Source organism: Calidris pugnax, unplaced genomic scaffold (assembly GCF_001431845.1).
Source record: "Calidris pugnax isolate Ruff unplaced genomic scaffold, ASM143184v1 scaffold41, whole genome shotgun sequence".
In the NCBI taxonomy this organism is placed as follows: Eukaryota; Metazoa; Chordata; class Aves; order Charadriiformes; family Scolopacidae; genus Calidris; species Calidris pugnax.
This window is the reverse complement of record NW_015094509.1, coordinates 19,548,750-19,562,741: the sequence shown is the minus strand read 5'-3', so window position 1 is coordinate 19,562,741 and position 13,992 is coordinate 19,548,750. Positions and strand designations below refer to the sequence as shown.

The window sequence follows — 13,992 nt, the reverse complement described above, 5'->3', positions numbered from 1 at the left end:
GGCACCCACAGGAGCAATGCACAGCACCACGGGTGATGGGACATGTCCACACACACCCCCTCCGGCTGCCTCTGCCCGTGGAGGAGCCCAGGTCCCTTCCCCACCTCTTGCCCTTGGCCCGTGACACACAAACACAAGAGCAAGCGCTGCCCTGTCCATTCACTCCCCTCCGGCCATCAACCAGACAATCTTATTGTAAGCAAAAGTCAGCAAGCGCTCGCTGCCACCCACTGCAAACCTCCCTCAGCACTTAAAATATTGTGCTGACGATTAACGAAAATAATTCCATATGGGTGAGTCACAGGAACCGCTTCATTCGTTCATTCAGGTTGTGACTGCAACCAAAATAAAGGTGCCTCCCAAATCCCCATTCCCAGGCGGTATCCGACCCCCAGGGAAGAGCCACCCAACACCAGGGAAATAAACAGCAGTAGTTCACTGAGTTCACCTTAGTCTGGTTAGTGTTTGCCAAGTTGATTACTGTAAAGCCAGTTAAAATCCTAATTGCTGCTCTAAAGACACTGAGCTCTTGTGCAGAAAAGAAAAAAAAGGAGACGAGAAAAAGGTTACCAAAATGTTTAGCCTTTGTTTTATTGAGTTACAACAAATGAGCAACAAGTTAGAAAAGTTGGATTTATTCAAACTCCCTAGCGTTGTATTTGTGCAGCGTACTGAAAGGTGGGTAAGTTTTCTGAACCCAGCTCGTCAGAGGAACGCACCGGACGGCTCTTGCACCCGCTCGTCTACACACCCACGCTCCCTCCTCCTCCTCCTCACACGTGCACGGACAGACACGCCCCCCCCAAATCCAAATGAGCAGTATTTGAAAAAAAAGTGCACTCAGGAACCTAGGACTGATCTAAAAATTTAGTGGCAAGGGTTAATCAGAACTTTCTGTTGTGCGCTACGACATCTAAAGCCGGAGGGTAGACTCTTGGTTACGGTGTCCATCGTTGTACCAGCTGAAGAAACACAAACAAGTTCAGATTATGAAGCATCTTAATTTCCTCTCTCCAACCCCTCTGGGGGTTGTACTGCATGTTTAAACAAAAAGTGCTAAAAAAAATACCCAACAAAAAAAGGCATTCTAGCCCGATCTTCAGAGACCCATGGCTGGGGCTGACTTGTTAAAAGTGAAGTACAGGAGCTGGAGAAGACTTGCCTTGTAGGAGCACGGAAAAGCAGAGATTTAAATACTTCAACCAGTAGCAGGTGGCCATAAAACAAAACAAAAAAGGCAAAACAACAAGAAAAAAAACAAACAAATCCCAACCACTCCAGAACAACCCTCCCCCAACGCCATAGCTCATTTAAGTGGGCTGAAATGTAACCGGGCTGGGGATCTGGGCTCAGGTGTTGATCTGCACCAAGACGACTCCAAAAAGATTACAAATCTCTCTTAAAACGCTTCAGAAAAAATTCTCATGTCCCTCCCCCACAAAAGACACTTCCCTCCCCCAAACCAACCCCCAAATTTTGCAATGGCATTATCTGCAAGAATAACTTGCACCTATGAAAAAGTTAACAAAATTTCCACGTTGTACAAATCTGTTCCAGCAGAGGAAGAGGCTGGGCAGGAGAGTGGGTGGGAGAGAAGCTAAGGAGAAACCTATGTACAAGGACCCTTTTTTCTTTCTTTCTTTTTTTCTTCCTTCCTCTCTTCTTTCCTCTCTTTGTTTTCTTTTTTAACGCAGTAGTAGGACTTTGGCACTATAAACGATCCGATGATGATGCTCCACAAGAGTATTTTTCTCGCTGTGCCTCCACAAGCGCGGTTTGAGACTCGGAGTCGCAACACGCTCTCTCACCCCAGGCAGGAAAATAGCTTTCTTCTATTTCCAGACAGCATTTCCCCTCCAACGTCAGGACAGTGCAGCCGAGGAGTACCCCTGCAAAAATTATAAAAGCAGCATATTATTTTTGAATAATCAACACTATGAACAACTATTAGAGCTGTCAACTAACACAGTGTCCAGTTTATATCCCTGCATATGCGGTAGCACTGTATTTTGTATTTAACCACACCCTGAAGCCCATCCCTATCACAGTCTGATGCTGCGGTAGGGTGCCACTTTTTTATATTGTATATAACACCCAGCTAACGACCCCCTATATATTTCTAACAGGGACATACAGCCCAGCCTTGACTCTGCTGATCCCTCACTGCTATACACCTTGGGCAGACCCTCATGCTGGCTCAAAGACGATGTGCACATGGGTTGGGGGCGGCTACCACATGATGCTAAAGGCAAGAATCATAGAATGGTTTAGGCTGGAAGGGACCTTAAAGATCATGGAGTTCCAATCCCCCTGCCATGGGCAGGGACACCTCCCACCAGACCAGGTTGCTCAAAGCCCCATCCAGCCTGGTCTTGAACACTTTCAGGGATGGGGCATCCACAACTTCTCCCCGGGCAACCTCTCCAGTGTATCACCACCCTCACAGTAAAGAATTTCTTACTAATATCTAATCTGAATCTCCTCTCTTCCCTGGTAAATCCTCATTAAATACTTTTTTGGCATGATTTTAGAAATAATTATACAAACTGCAAGACAATGGAAAGAATTTTCACGCGCCTGTGCTCTGCAGAGCAGCTCCCTGGCTCTGCTACAACTCCTGCACCTGCATAAAGGCTGCATCACAGACCAGATAATAAAAAATAACCCCAAAACCCTCAAGCTTCAAATACTCATCTACCTACACATATCCCCAGTTCCCAGCAGAGAGCAAAGGCTCTATGACAAGGATTAAGTTCAGCATGTTTTTCCCCACTGAGGTGTAAAAGTGCGAGAAGTGCAAGCACCCACTCGGGCTGGAGCTGCACTCCGGTGGCTTTCCCGCACCATCCTCCTCACCCATCCTGCACCAGTGCTCACAGAAACCTGAGCGAACCCACTAATTCACACCTTTTATCAATGTTGCCACCAGGTCTGTTATTTCCCACAAAAGCAGTGAGCTCTGTCCGGCACCTGCAATGCAGAAAGCAACGCAGTCCAGCCCAGTAAAAGGGCACACACTTGCACCAGCTCCAAAGGCAGAAGTCTTCCCCATCCTTGTGACCTTTCCTCGAACAGCCCCCTGTTCCTCCTAACTCACTGGAAAATTTTAAGTGCCACATCACATTTTGTTGTCCTTCATTGTGTTACAGCTTGGGTCTCCCTCACTGGCTTCAGGGGTAATGGCAAGTCCTCCATACTTCAGTCTTACTCCCTGACATGCTTCAGAGTGACCTGAGTTCTGCAAAAACCCACTGGTCAGTCCCACACTGAATTCCGGACTGTGTCTTGGAGTCCAACACCAGCAACAGGCACTACAGCTAGCTTTATGGATGAAGCCCTAAACCACAATAAAAATGAGAACTTGGGCAGAAAGGGAGGAAAACCCCAGTGCTGTTCACTTTTACCAGTTTCAGACACTGAGGACTGCACTGGGCCACCAGCAACTGAATGATCTCAGCAGTGCAAAAGGGGTTGGAGGCACCAAGAGGACCCAGACTACCTCTGATACCCAGTACGATGCATACAGCAGAAGCAAGGGGTGGTTTCCTTTGGATTTTTTATTTTTTTCTTTCCTGGTTTGCAACTCCCAGACGTGGTTTTCCTTTGGCACATCTCCACAGAGCAGTGGCCACAGCCATCAAGAGCCAGAGCACACATCTCCTGGGGTTTCCACCTACCTCGTTCTCAGCATGAGTCATGAACTTTGACGTCTACATCTTGCAGGGTTTGGGCTTAAAATGGAGGTAATGAAATAACTCTAAAAAAGAAAGTTTACAGGGGAGAAGGTGGTAGTGGGGAAAAAAAGAAGTATGCTTCTGAGAAAAATACAAAAGCTCTGGGTTGAGGAAATACCAATCTTGGGAAAACCCCATGGGGAGACAATGCTGTGAAGAAAGCCAGTGGTAGCTGCCAACCACTCTGGCATGCTCTGGTCCCTCTCTCATGTCTGAGCTGCAATTCACTGTATTTAATTTAGGACCAGTTTCTGTTTGTCAGGCTTGCGCAGATGGGGACAACAGACCTCATTCTGACCCGTGCTGTTGGAAGGCAGGAATATCTCTGTTGATGGAAAGGGAGCTAAAGCATTCTCCTGATAGAGCAGTTGGGCCTCATTGCAAGACGGATGCGAGGCTTCATTACGCAGCATCTGTGGCACTTTCAGTGAGCCACCCAACAGCAGCCACCCAACACCTTGAAGGCCCCAGCACCCTACAGGGACAGGTCTCCCAGCCTCATTGTTCAGGAAATCTGACCTGTTCCATGGAATAAATCCAATGTTTCCAAAAGCTTCAGATATGGACTTAGTAAAAAAGCCTTTTCTTAGCCCAGGGATGGTATTTCAGAGCCTGGCATGAATCCTGTTCTCGCCAAAGCCAGGTGCTCATGAAACTGCCGCTACCTGCAACAGCAGAGTCTGCCAAATACACATCAGTTTTGAAAAACTCCATTTTCTAAGGAATAAGATCTGTCTAAACTGTAACACAAATACTCCCTAAGAATTTCTGAAACTCCTAAAGCTACACACGGCAGCAGAGAGTGACCAACATGGTCTGGAAGAGCTCAGCTTTTAAAGAAGCCACACACAAACTCAGCCAGCAACAGGAGTATGGAGATCAATCACGGAAAAACATTCACTTTAAACTATGTACATCAATCTCAGAAAACAGGAACACCATGAAAAGAGCATGTTTCTGCCTGATAATTCAGCAAAGTTTCACATAATGGCTGTGGCTGTATGAGAGTCAACAGGAGGAGAAGTCCCTTATTAGCTCTTCAGTCTACCTTTTACACACAGCCAGGACAGTGACAGGACCCCTCTAAGCCTCCAAGAGCTACAATGTTAGGAAAATTCAGACTTTTATATTACAACAGGCAGAAACTAGCTCTCCATCAGGTCCTACACGGTCTTTGCTTCTGAGTCATACTCTGGATGTCACCTAAGATAGCGCTTTGCTCATTTAACATCAAAGTTTTAGTTCAAAACTATAAAGCAAAAGCTTATCCTGAAGCAAAAAGGAGCCAGCAGCTAGGATCTTTCCATGGGTCCCATCAGTGTGGGGCATAAAGCTTCCAGCTTTTGTGTCACAATGCCAGTGACAATGCCTCCATGCAGGCACCACCGAGCAGGTACTTGCACTTCTGGGCTGAGACTTACAGGGAGAATAAAGGAAAATGAAAAAGACTTTGGGCTTTTGTTAAGTCCCCAGGCCAATATACCAGGATGTGGGCAAAGAAGAGAGGACAAAACGGTTCTCTGATCTTACTGCATGGTCTTTGCAGCGGAAGTGTCTCTTCTCGATAAGTGTGTTTTACCACCAGCCACCAGAAAGCTCCTCGCCAAAGGATAACCCAGCAGAAGTTTAACTGAGATCAAAGTTCTTATTAAAATTCTTCTCTGATAGCACTTGAGCACCTCCACAGCTATATGGTCAGCACCTGTGACAGGGCACAAAGGCAGGAGGTTCACCCCAACATACCTTATACTGCTCGCAAGCACAGAAATGCAGGCACCAAACCTACGCTGCTGGAAGAGGGTGGCTGCAGAGCCTGGATTCATGGTACAAAAGGTTTTTAAGAAACAGTGGTTTCAGGCAACCCACCCCCCTCCATTCCCTCTCCTAGCCCCTGGTCTGCTCCCTCTCCCCAGTACGAACATTTATAGCTGGAAGGGGGAAATGATCTGGAATAACAACCCTGGAAAAAAAAAAGAAATTAAAAAATCCCACAATGCATTTGTTCATTGTGTATTTGATTTTAAAAGTCAGATCAGATCCTGGCTCTCCTTTCTTATGCGGCTGCACAGCAGTGGCACCCCAGTGTGCCTCCGGCTGATGCTCCCATGTTCTTCCTCCTTTAATCTCTGCCTTTGCCACCCAGGTAACACAGCCTGCTCCTCACATCCCTAATTACCAACTCCTCCAAGCACGACGCAGGACAGTGCCCAGCATTGCAGTCTGGAGCTTTAAGATACTTCGCAATACAGATGCTGTGACAACTTTTCTCAAAATTAGCCGACACAATTCGTAGTTCAAAATAAAAACCACCGCAGGGTTTCCCTTTTCAACTCAGAGAAAAAGTCCAGGAGACTTTTGGACAAGTATTGCATGAGGAGAAAGTGGAGGGCTCTAAGCTAGCCAGCAGGGCTTGCTAAGAATAACTGCACCTCCGCAACAAACAGTAGTTCAATTCAAGTACTGACAGCTGCAATAATAAGTTTTCAGTGCAAATGTGGAGGGATTTTCCGGGTTTTGTATTTCCTTTTTTTAAATTTTTCATTTTTAATTTTTTTTAAAGAAATGCTGAAGTATATTACACTTATTAGATACCAGAAAACTACCATCTCTTTCTATAATAGGTGTTCTCTCACTGCAGTTGTTAATGCAGGGTGCTGAGCTTTCTCGGGGATAAATTCTAGTTTAAGGAGACTCTGGTTTGGGAGAGAGACTCAGTTATATCGAGCACAAAATGTTACAGGCTCCAGTGAACCCAAGAAATGCAAGTCAAGGAATGCTGACGGTGCTTGCTCCAGATTTATACCTGTGCAACTGTGATCAGAAACAGGCTTCAGCTCTCCACATAACACGTCCTTTCTCATTGTGAAAGATCATATAAAACCCCCTTAAATAAAAGCCCTGCAGCTTGCTTTTAAATTCAAGATCCTGTGAAGAAGAGCTGCTAAAACACCCACACAGCTTAGTCTGGGGCATTTCCTAAGCCTCTAGAGTGAGCAAGCTGAACAAAGCGAGGTTGGAGACCGTTCTCACCTGCAAGAGGAAGAGAGCACATTTGCATGAGCCACTTCAGTCCCCACAACAGTTTTTTTGCTTGCTGTTGCATAAAGAAGCATCTGTGTCCTGGGCCCTTCCCCCAGTGACCTTTTATTCTGAGCAGGGCAGGATGCTGCAAAGGAAGGACCCGAGGTGCAAAAACAGGCACAACCTCTATTCGCCGGAGATGAGTGATCTCTTAGCAAGGGGGCTATCAGCAACTAGTGTTACTATTTCTTTGCATGGCTCAGCTGGTGTGTTTTACATCAAGTGCTGCAGAGGCTACATAGGTTGTTTAAAGGCAGAAAGTTTAATCACCGATTGCCAAAAAAAAAAGAAAAAAAAAGAAAAAAATCTCCCTTATCCAGGACTTGACCCACAGGCAGAAAAGAAACAAGGCAAATGGCACTAACCCCTCCCCTACCGTGCAGTTGCTTTAATTTACAAGCAGGATGAGTTTCCCTTTTGTTCAGGCATCCAGCAGGAACAAGGATGTGGCACGGATGGGCGCCAGGGATTTATACTGAAGCGGGACTACAGGATGCTGGAAGCACACCCAGACAGAGAAAGGTTCAGAGAAATAGGGCACCATCAGCATTACCTGTCTATACGTGGGCATTGTCTCCAGATATACTTTCAGAGTCAAAGTCCGCCAGCTCTGCCTGGCCTTCAGGTGCCGTTTGGCTCCAGCTGTCTGTACAGTCTGATGCAGCATCATCCTCACCCACCGTCACCTCTACCCAGTTGACCTCCGCTGGCTCCTCATTCTCCTCGCTGCCGTGGCCGTCGTGGCTGTTGCATTCCAACCTGTCCGTACCCTCTGCTTGATTCCCCAACAAAGAGTCTTTCAGTGGTTCGCAGTCTCTTTTTGCTCTCACCACCTGTTTCCCCCCATTCTCTTCATTCAGTTTTTTATGCTCCTGGTAATGCTGCCGAGACACCTCATTACCATTCTTTGGATTCTCCATGTGTTTTGATCCCTTTTTCTGGCTTTGCTCATTATGACCATCAGCAACGTACTGCTGCTGGTACTGGTCAATCCATTTAAGTGACCCCGATCTTAATGAAGACCGGTTTTCCTTGAACCAGCGAACTATTTCAGTTCTTGTGAGCCCAGTCTGAGAAGCTAACTGGTCATACTCCTGGGGCGATGGCCACTGGGTCCTTGCAAATGTGCTTTTCAGTAGATGAATCTGCTCTTGGGTTTTCTTAAACGTGGTGGAGGACCCAGATAAAGCACCAGGGAGCTGAGAGCTACTCAGCAGTTCTGCCTGACTTATTGCACCATTGGGAGTTCCTTGTTCTTTAGCTTTTCTGTATGATCCCATTGAGTCCAAGACAGCTTGCTCCATGCTGTCCCTTATCTTTCTCCGCTCAGAGAACCATGAATCTATTTCCCTCCTACTCAGCTTAGTCTCCACTCGAAGCCTGTCCAATTCTCCTTGGGTAGGAAAAGAGCATCTTAGGAAACTCTCTTCAAGGGCCCTAAGTTGCTCTTGGGTTTTCTCTTTGAATCTCTGAGGGGTAAAATCTGTGTATGGGTGAAATGAACGGCCGTGTCGACCAGCTGAAGGTGCTATTTGATCTTTCCCTAAAGCATCACCAGGGATATGCACGATGCCCCTTTGACTTCTGTACCTGTGGTCACTGAACCATTTCTTGATCTCGCTCCTGGAGAGACCCGTTGTCTCTATCAGCCGGTAGACTTCTGCATCATCAGGAAACTGGCTTGCCATGAAACTGGCCTTCAGCTCCGCTATCTGCTCCTTCGTCTTTTTTCGCTCACTAGCTGGTGTCAGTGGCACAGCAGTCAACTTGGCAGGAATCTCAGGCACCTGAACTACATGAGGACGCTTGGCCTCTGGGGCACTTGATAAGGTCTGTATTGTCCTCTTTTGCCCCTGGTTCGGGGCAACAGCAAGCGTAATTGGTGAACAGGAAACGGTTGATCCATTTGACACGGGAGTCAAAACCAGACCAGTCTGGCCCAGTATCTGACAAGGCAAAGCTGTCTGGATGATGGGCTGGGGCATTTTTGCAGTTGTCAAAGGAGCTGGAAGGACAGTGATGGTCTGGGGAACTGCCTGAATAGTACCATTGAACATCTTCTTTCTTGCCTCCTCTACTTCTTCAGGAGACCAACTTATACCATGCTTCAAACGTTGCGTAGCAAACCAGATTCGGATCTGTTCTTCTGGATGTTTTGATGCTGCTGTCAACCACGACAACTCCGCTTGTGTCGGGTAAGGAAATTTATTAAAGGAGTTGATCATGGTTGCATTAGTGTCCAGTGCAGAGTTGTATTTGGTACTGTTCAGAGGTACCGGGACCTTGGGGACAAGGTTAATATTTGGTGGCAGCTGTACAGAGGGCATAACATGGGCTAACACATCATGGAGAAGGTCTCCATTTATACAAGCAATAGCTTCAGTGGCTTCAGTTATGATGCGGGGTAGCGCACCATCCATGTGGTTTTCCGTAACTCCCTCTTCTGGCTTTTTGGGACCCTTCTTGGTTTCTCCTTTAGGCTTTCCCATCTTCATCATTGGTGTTTTACTCGCATTAATCCCCCCATGAAGTGAATCATCACACTCTGCATTTTCTAGCCCACCGCTTGTGACAGTGGCATCGTTAGTGGTGGTCTCAATGGATTGCTCTAAAACAGTCTGATTATTGCGTTTAATTAATTTCAGTTTAAAGTTAGTTTCTCCTGGGTGGTATTTTGTGTTGTGGTCAGATAAAGAATCGTATTTTTTGGTTGTGAAGTTGCATTCAGCACAGACATACAGGGGGTTGAGAATGACATTTGGATGCTGAGTGTCAACATGCTCTGTAAATTCATTTAAGTTTTGTGTTGAGTAAGGGCAGTATTTACACTCGTAACCACCCTGGGGTTTCTTAGACTGATTTTCAGCTGGGGGCTTTGCCTCAACCACTTCGCAGTCTTTGACTGAGCTTTCTGAAGGCCAATTTTTTTTAGAGTCCTGCTGCGCTGCACCAGCCCCCTTCTCTTTAGGAGCCTCTATGCCCTCGGCACCTTCCTGCTCCACAACTTCAGAAGTTCGTACCATACAGGGAGTTGTTGACTTTCTTTTGCTAGCCATGGCAGCCGCTGGCAGTGCACTGTTGTCCCAAATTATAACTTTTTTAGACAGGCTGAGCAATCAACTCAATAGATCTTGCAAAGAGCTCCAACCTTCCTTGATTATTTTACTCTGTTTTGTTTAATGAAGAATTTCCACCCTGGCTGTGACCATCAGCTCTGCCAGCAGACCTGTCAGCTGCATGACACCTGTGAAACAAAGCACACATCGTTAGGCACTGATCCATAAAACACAGATTTAGCATGAAAGCCACAGCTCAAGATATGTATATTTAAAAGGCCATTTTGGACAATGCTGAACTCTTCCTCTCCCCCGTCATCAACTTAAAGAGTAAAAATCTTCCCACAAAGAATAAAAGCAGTGGATCATTTCCAGTGAAGTGCACCACACGTAGAAAATGGCTTTGAAACAAATAAGATGAACAGACAGGGGATTTTCATCTCCACTAGACTCAATGCATTCTGCTGGAAAAGAAAGAAGATACTGCTATAAATACTGCATCTTTTTATAGAAGCTGCAGTTTCTATTAATTATTATTTTGAAGTCTGCAGATTTGAAATTGAGTGCGATTTATATTAAACTTAATTACTTCCCACTGTCACTTACCTTGTAAATATGTCTACTAAATGATTGTGGTTACTAATGATGGGTGATTTCTAAATAAAGCTATAGGTCCTGCCTTGGTTATAGAAGGCAGAAAGAAGAGTTAATACAAATCAACACTTTCAAAGGTCTGTTTTGACGAGAGGTGTGTTCAAAGAAATTGCAGCAGATCTATGGAGGGCTATCAAGTCTTTTCCAGAACAAAAGTTTCCTTAAAACACCACTTTTCAATCAATATTGACAGAGGTAGCTAGTAAAGGTCACAGAAGCCCTTAGATACCTTTTAGACAGGGTCCCCTTCCTGTGACCCTGCTGATATTCTCATCAAGCCCTGATTTGTGCACTTCACTCCCTGCAGAATTAAAATAAATCCATTTTTTTAAGCATGATTCATATGTCAAAGTGGTTTTGGAAGTTCCCAAATGCAAGAATTCTGTAAAACACCTTCTTAAAACCATCTGAGGTCAACATCAGTCAGAACAACCACAAAGAAAAACTACACCAGCTATTTTAGGCTCTACCCACACTCATCAGGAGTGGGTGGAGGGAAGAAGGAGAATTTAGTTGTCAAAACAGTTCATTAATTGAAAATAAAACAATTAAAAAAAAAAAGCCACTCTCCTATTTGACAAGATACCTTTTCTAATTAATCCTTGACTCCAATTTGCTACTCCTCCCGATCAAGTGGATTTATAATACTTCCAGTCCTAATGGAAACCCCATCATTTACAATCAGAGTCCTTGGGATGGGGTAGGGGAGGCGCTAGGGTTTACAAACCAGAGGAGGATGGGAAGTGGAGATTTGCAGAGTAGGCAAGACCTGCATCGACTCATTGACTTTTGTAGAAGAGTACTAAATGGAGAATCTGAACTAGAGGTCTAATAAAAGATGTGTTGGCCCATGGCAGTGGGGATGACATAGATGATCTTTAAAGGTTCTTTCCAACCCAAACCATTCTGTGATTCTATGATCTCATGATGTCTAACCAAATGCAGATATTCTCAGTACCCAGCAGATATGAAGATCAAATGAGATAAAATCCCACCGCAGTTATATTTGGATACATCCAACACCAGCAGTTTATAACCACCTCAGTGCTGTCCCTGAACCTGCTCCTCTCCTTTATTCATTGACACAAGAGCCAGAAATAGTTGCTGTAAAAGCAGCCACTAACTTCTGAGTTCTGTTTGCAGCTGATGAATACTTTGCAGGTCTCTAGAGCATATTTCTGCTACTCTGCCCGTCACAGATCATACCACTCCTGTATGTATGGAAACTCCAAATGATAAACTGCCAGAGGAAGCAGCTCCAGCTGGGGATAAGAGCAGGGATGGCAGCTTCCAGCTCCACGTACTCATAACCCAGCATGAAGCAATTCTTCATACATGAAGCACTTCACACGCCAATTCTCCATGAAGCACCTCAGCAGATAAGTCGCTTGCGGAACACAAGCTGTGAAATGCTACAGGCGCGTGACGGAGAAGATGCTGTGCAGAGACACTGTTTGTTGTCTTGCAGCTGCCCCAGCATCACGGCACACTGCTCTGTGTTCACAGCCACCGCTGCTCTGCACCTCCCAGCCCCTACAGAGACCAGGGGTGCTCCTGCACACTCGCTCTGATTTGGTGAAGCACTGACCCACCTGGTTGACTTTCAAGGGTGCATTTAAACTCGGGGTGCTTCCCTGGGAAGCAGAGCATCTTTGCTCAGCTCCATGGAACAGGGATGGGCTGCCCACGAGCCCACTGCTCTGCCTCGGTCAGGATGACACAGTGCCATTTCCCTCTAACCTGGGATCACCAACATCATCATCGTCATTCCCCAAAGCATTAGCACCCCCAAGACAAACAATTCTCTTCCGTTTCCTTTTTTCCTTCTCCCTTTTAATAATAAACAAACAGATGAATAGTGGAAGAAAAGATGCCTGGTCTTCTACAGATTTGTGCTGACCGGCCTTTAAACTGGATTACACTGAATATTCTCTGTTATTTCCACATACTCCTTCAAAATTCACTTCCCCTCACAATTCTCATCCCGCAGAATATTTTGGCTGTGATCTGTGGCTTGCTGTGTCCCACTGCTAGAGACAAACACACAACTGTCCAAAAGCCCATCTTCCTGGCCACCCGTGTTTAACGATGCTTGCAAAAAATTAGTAAAAGTTTCTTCCCTTGTGCTCAATTGGACTCAAACAGGCAAAAAGGTGAGACAAGGGTGCAGAATGGGCTCTGTAAGCCTGCCTGCTGCTGGAAACAGGATGAAGGTGATCAGGTCACCTCATTCTGCCCTGCAGATCCCACCACGCTCATGATGTTGACTTTCATAGACAAGGGAAGGCACAAGGCAGTGCCCTGGGACAGTGGTGGAGATACGGATGGAGCTATGGCTCCCGGGATGTTCCTCTGTGGCTCACTCTCCCTCTGAGGCCTCATAGCTTCACCTAATGGTCTGCTCCTTTTCTGATGTATGACCTTCTGCAAAATTCATGTGGCAACACCAGCAAAAGGAAGAAAATTCAAAAGACTTCAAAGACAGAGCAAAGGCTTATTTATATTTCACTGAATATCCCACCCCCACAAAGGAAGAAAGAGATAAGAACAAAAAGATAAAGGAATGGGATGGAAGAGAGAGTGGAGAATGAGAAACATCTAGGTTACAACTTTGATTCAAAGTTTTCTTATAAGTCAGACTAAACGTTTTGAATTCTCCACTCTGGAAGCTCAGCAAGCTTTCTGCTGCCTTGAGTCGTTGCGCTGAGCTCCCATCTCTCATGAGAACATGGAGATCCACCCCAAGCAAGGATGCTCTGATACGGAGGAAGGGCCAAGGTCCCTCCAAAACATATATAAATGGGTGAATGGATGCAAAATTCTGTCTGCTACAGTTTAACTGGAAAATGGTACAGATTGTTGCTTCTCTTCTATCTTCTATTCCACAGGAGCATCTTACAGCTTTCAAACAGAAGCTGCTTGCCAGAACATCAACCCTGCATGCCACAGTGGACAACTTTAAATACATGGTGTTGCTTCTGAGAAAGCTGCTAAACTGTGATGCTCCAGCTTCTCCAACTCAGGGGGAAGAGAAGATACCCTTCAGCAACTGTCAAGGCTTAGTATCCAGCCCATCAGACTGGTAACCCAACCTACACTTCATTACCTGTCCATGGCACATGTGTCCCTACAAGGGACAAAATTCACACGCAGCACTCGACGAATGAGGCTGCACCACGGACAAGACAACCTTGATCCCTGAAGTTGGCCTGTTTCACTCTTTGTATTTCATTATGGACTTGACCCCAGATAACTGACCTCCTTTTTGAGCTGCTGCCCCATGAGCAGTCCCTGGGTGTGGGAAGGGAAGGCAACTCTCACCCTTCCAGCCCACCTGCCACATCTCCTGCTTGTCTTGCCATGCTGTAGGAGATTGAAAAAAAAAAAAAAAAAAAAGCCACCTTTTTTTTTTTAATGAGTAGGAATGTAACTTAACTTCAAAGGTAAAAACAAAGTACTCTAATGGA

At 45.7% G+C, this 13,992-nt stretch overlaps 1 protein-coding gene across 3 annotated transcripts in view; it reads right to left on the bottom strand.

The window, feature by feature from the left end:
* Window positions 1-566: 566 nt before the first annotated feature.
* The window catches only part of ZHX2 (zinc fingers and homeoboxes 2), a 77,385-nt gene continuing 63,959 nt past the window's right edge, over window positions 567-13,992 (bottom strand). For all 3 annotated transcript variants that reach the window (XM_014965584.1, XM_014965583.1, XM_014965585.1), the window contains exons 3-4: window positions 7,369-10,059; window positions 567-1,889 (exon numbers count right to left, since the gene is read on the bottom strand). In XM_014965584.1, coding sequence (XP_014821070.1) covers window positions 7,373-9,871 — 2,499 coding nt within the window. In that variant the 5' untranslated portion in view covers window positions 9,872-10,059 and the 3' untranslated portion in view covers window positions 567-1,889; window positions 7,369-7,372. The remainder of the gene's footprint in view (window positions 1,890-7,368; window positions 10,060-13,992) is intronic.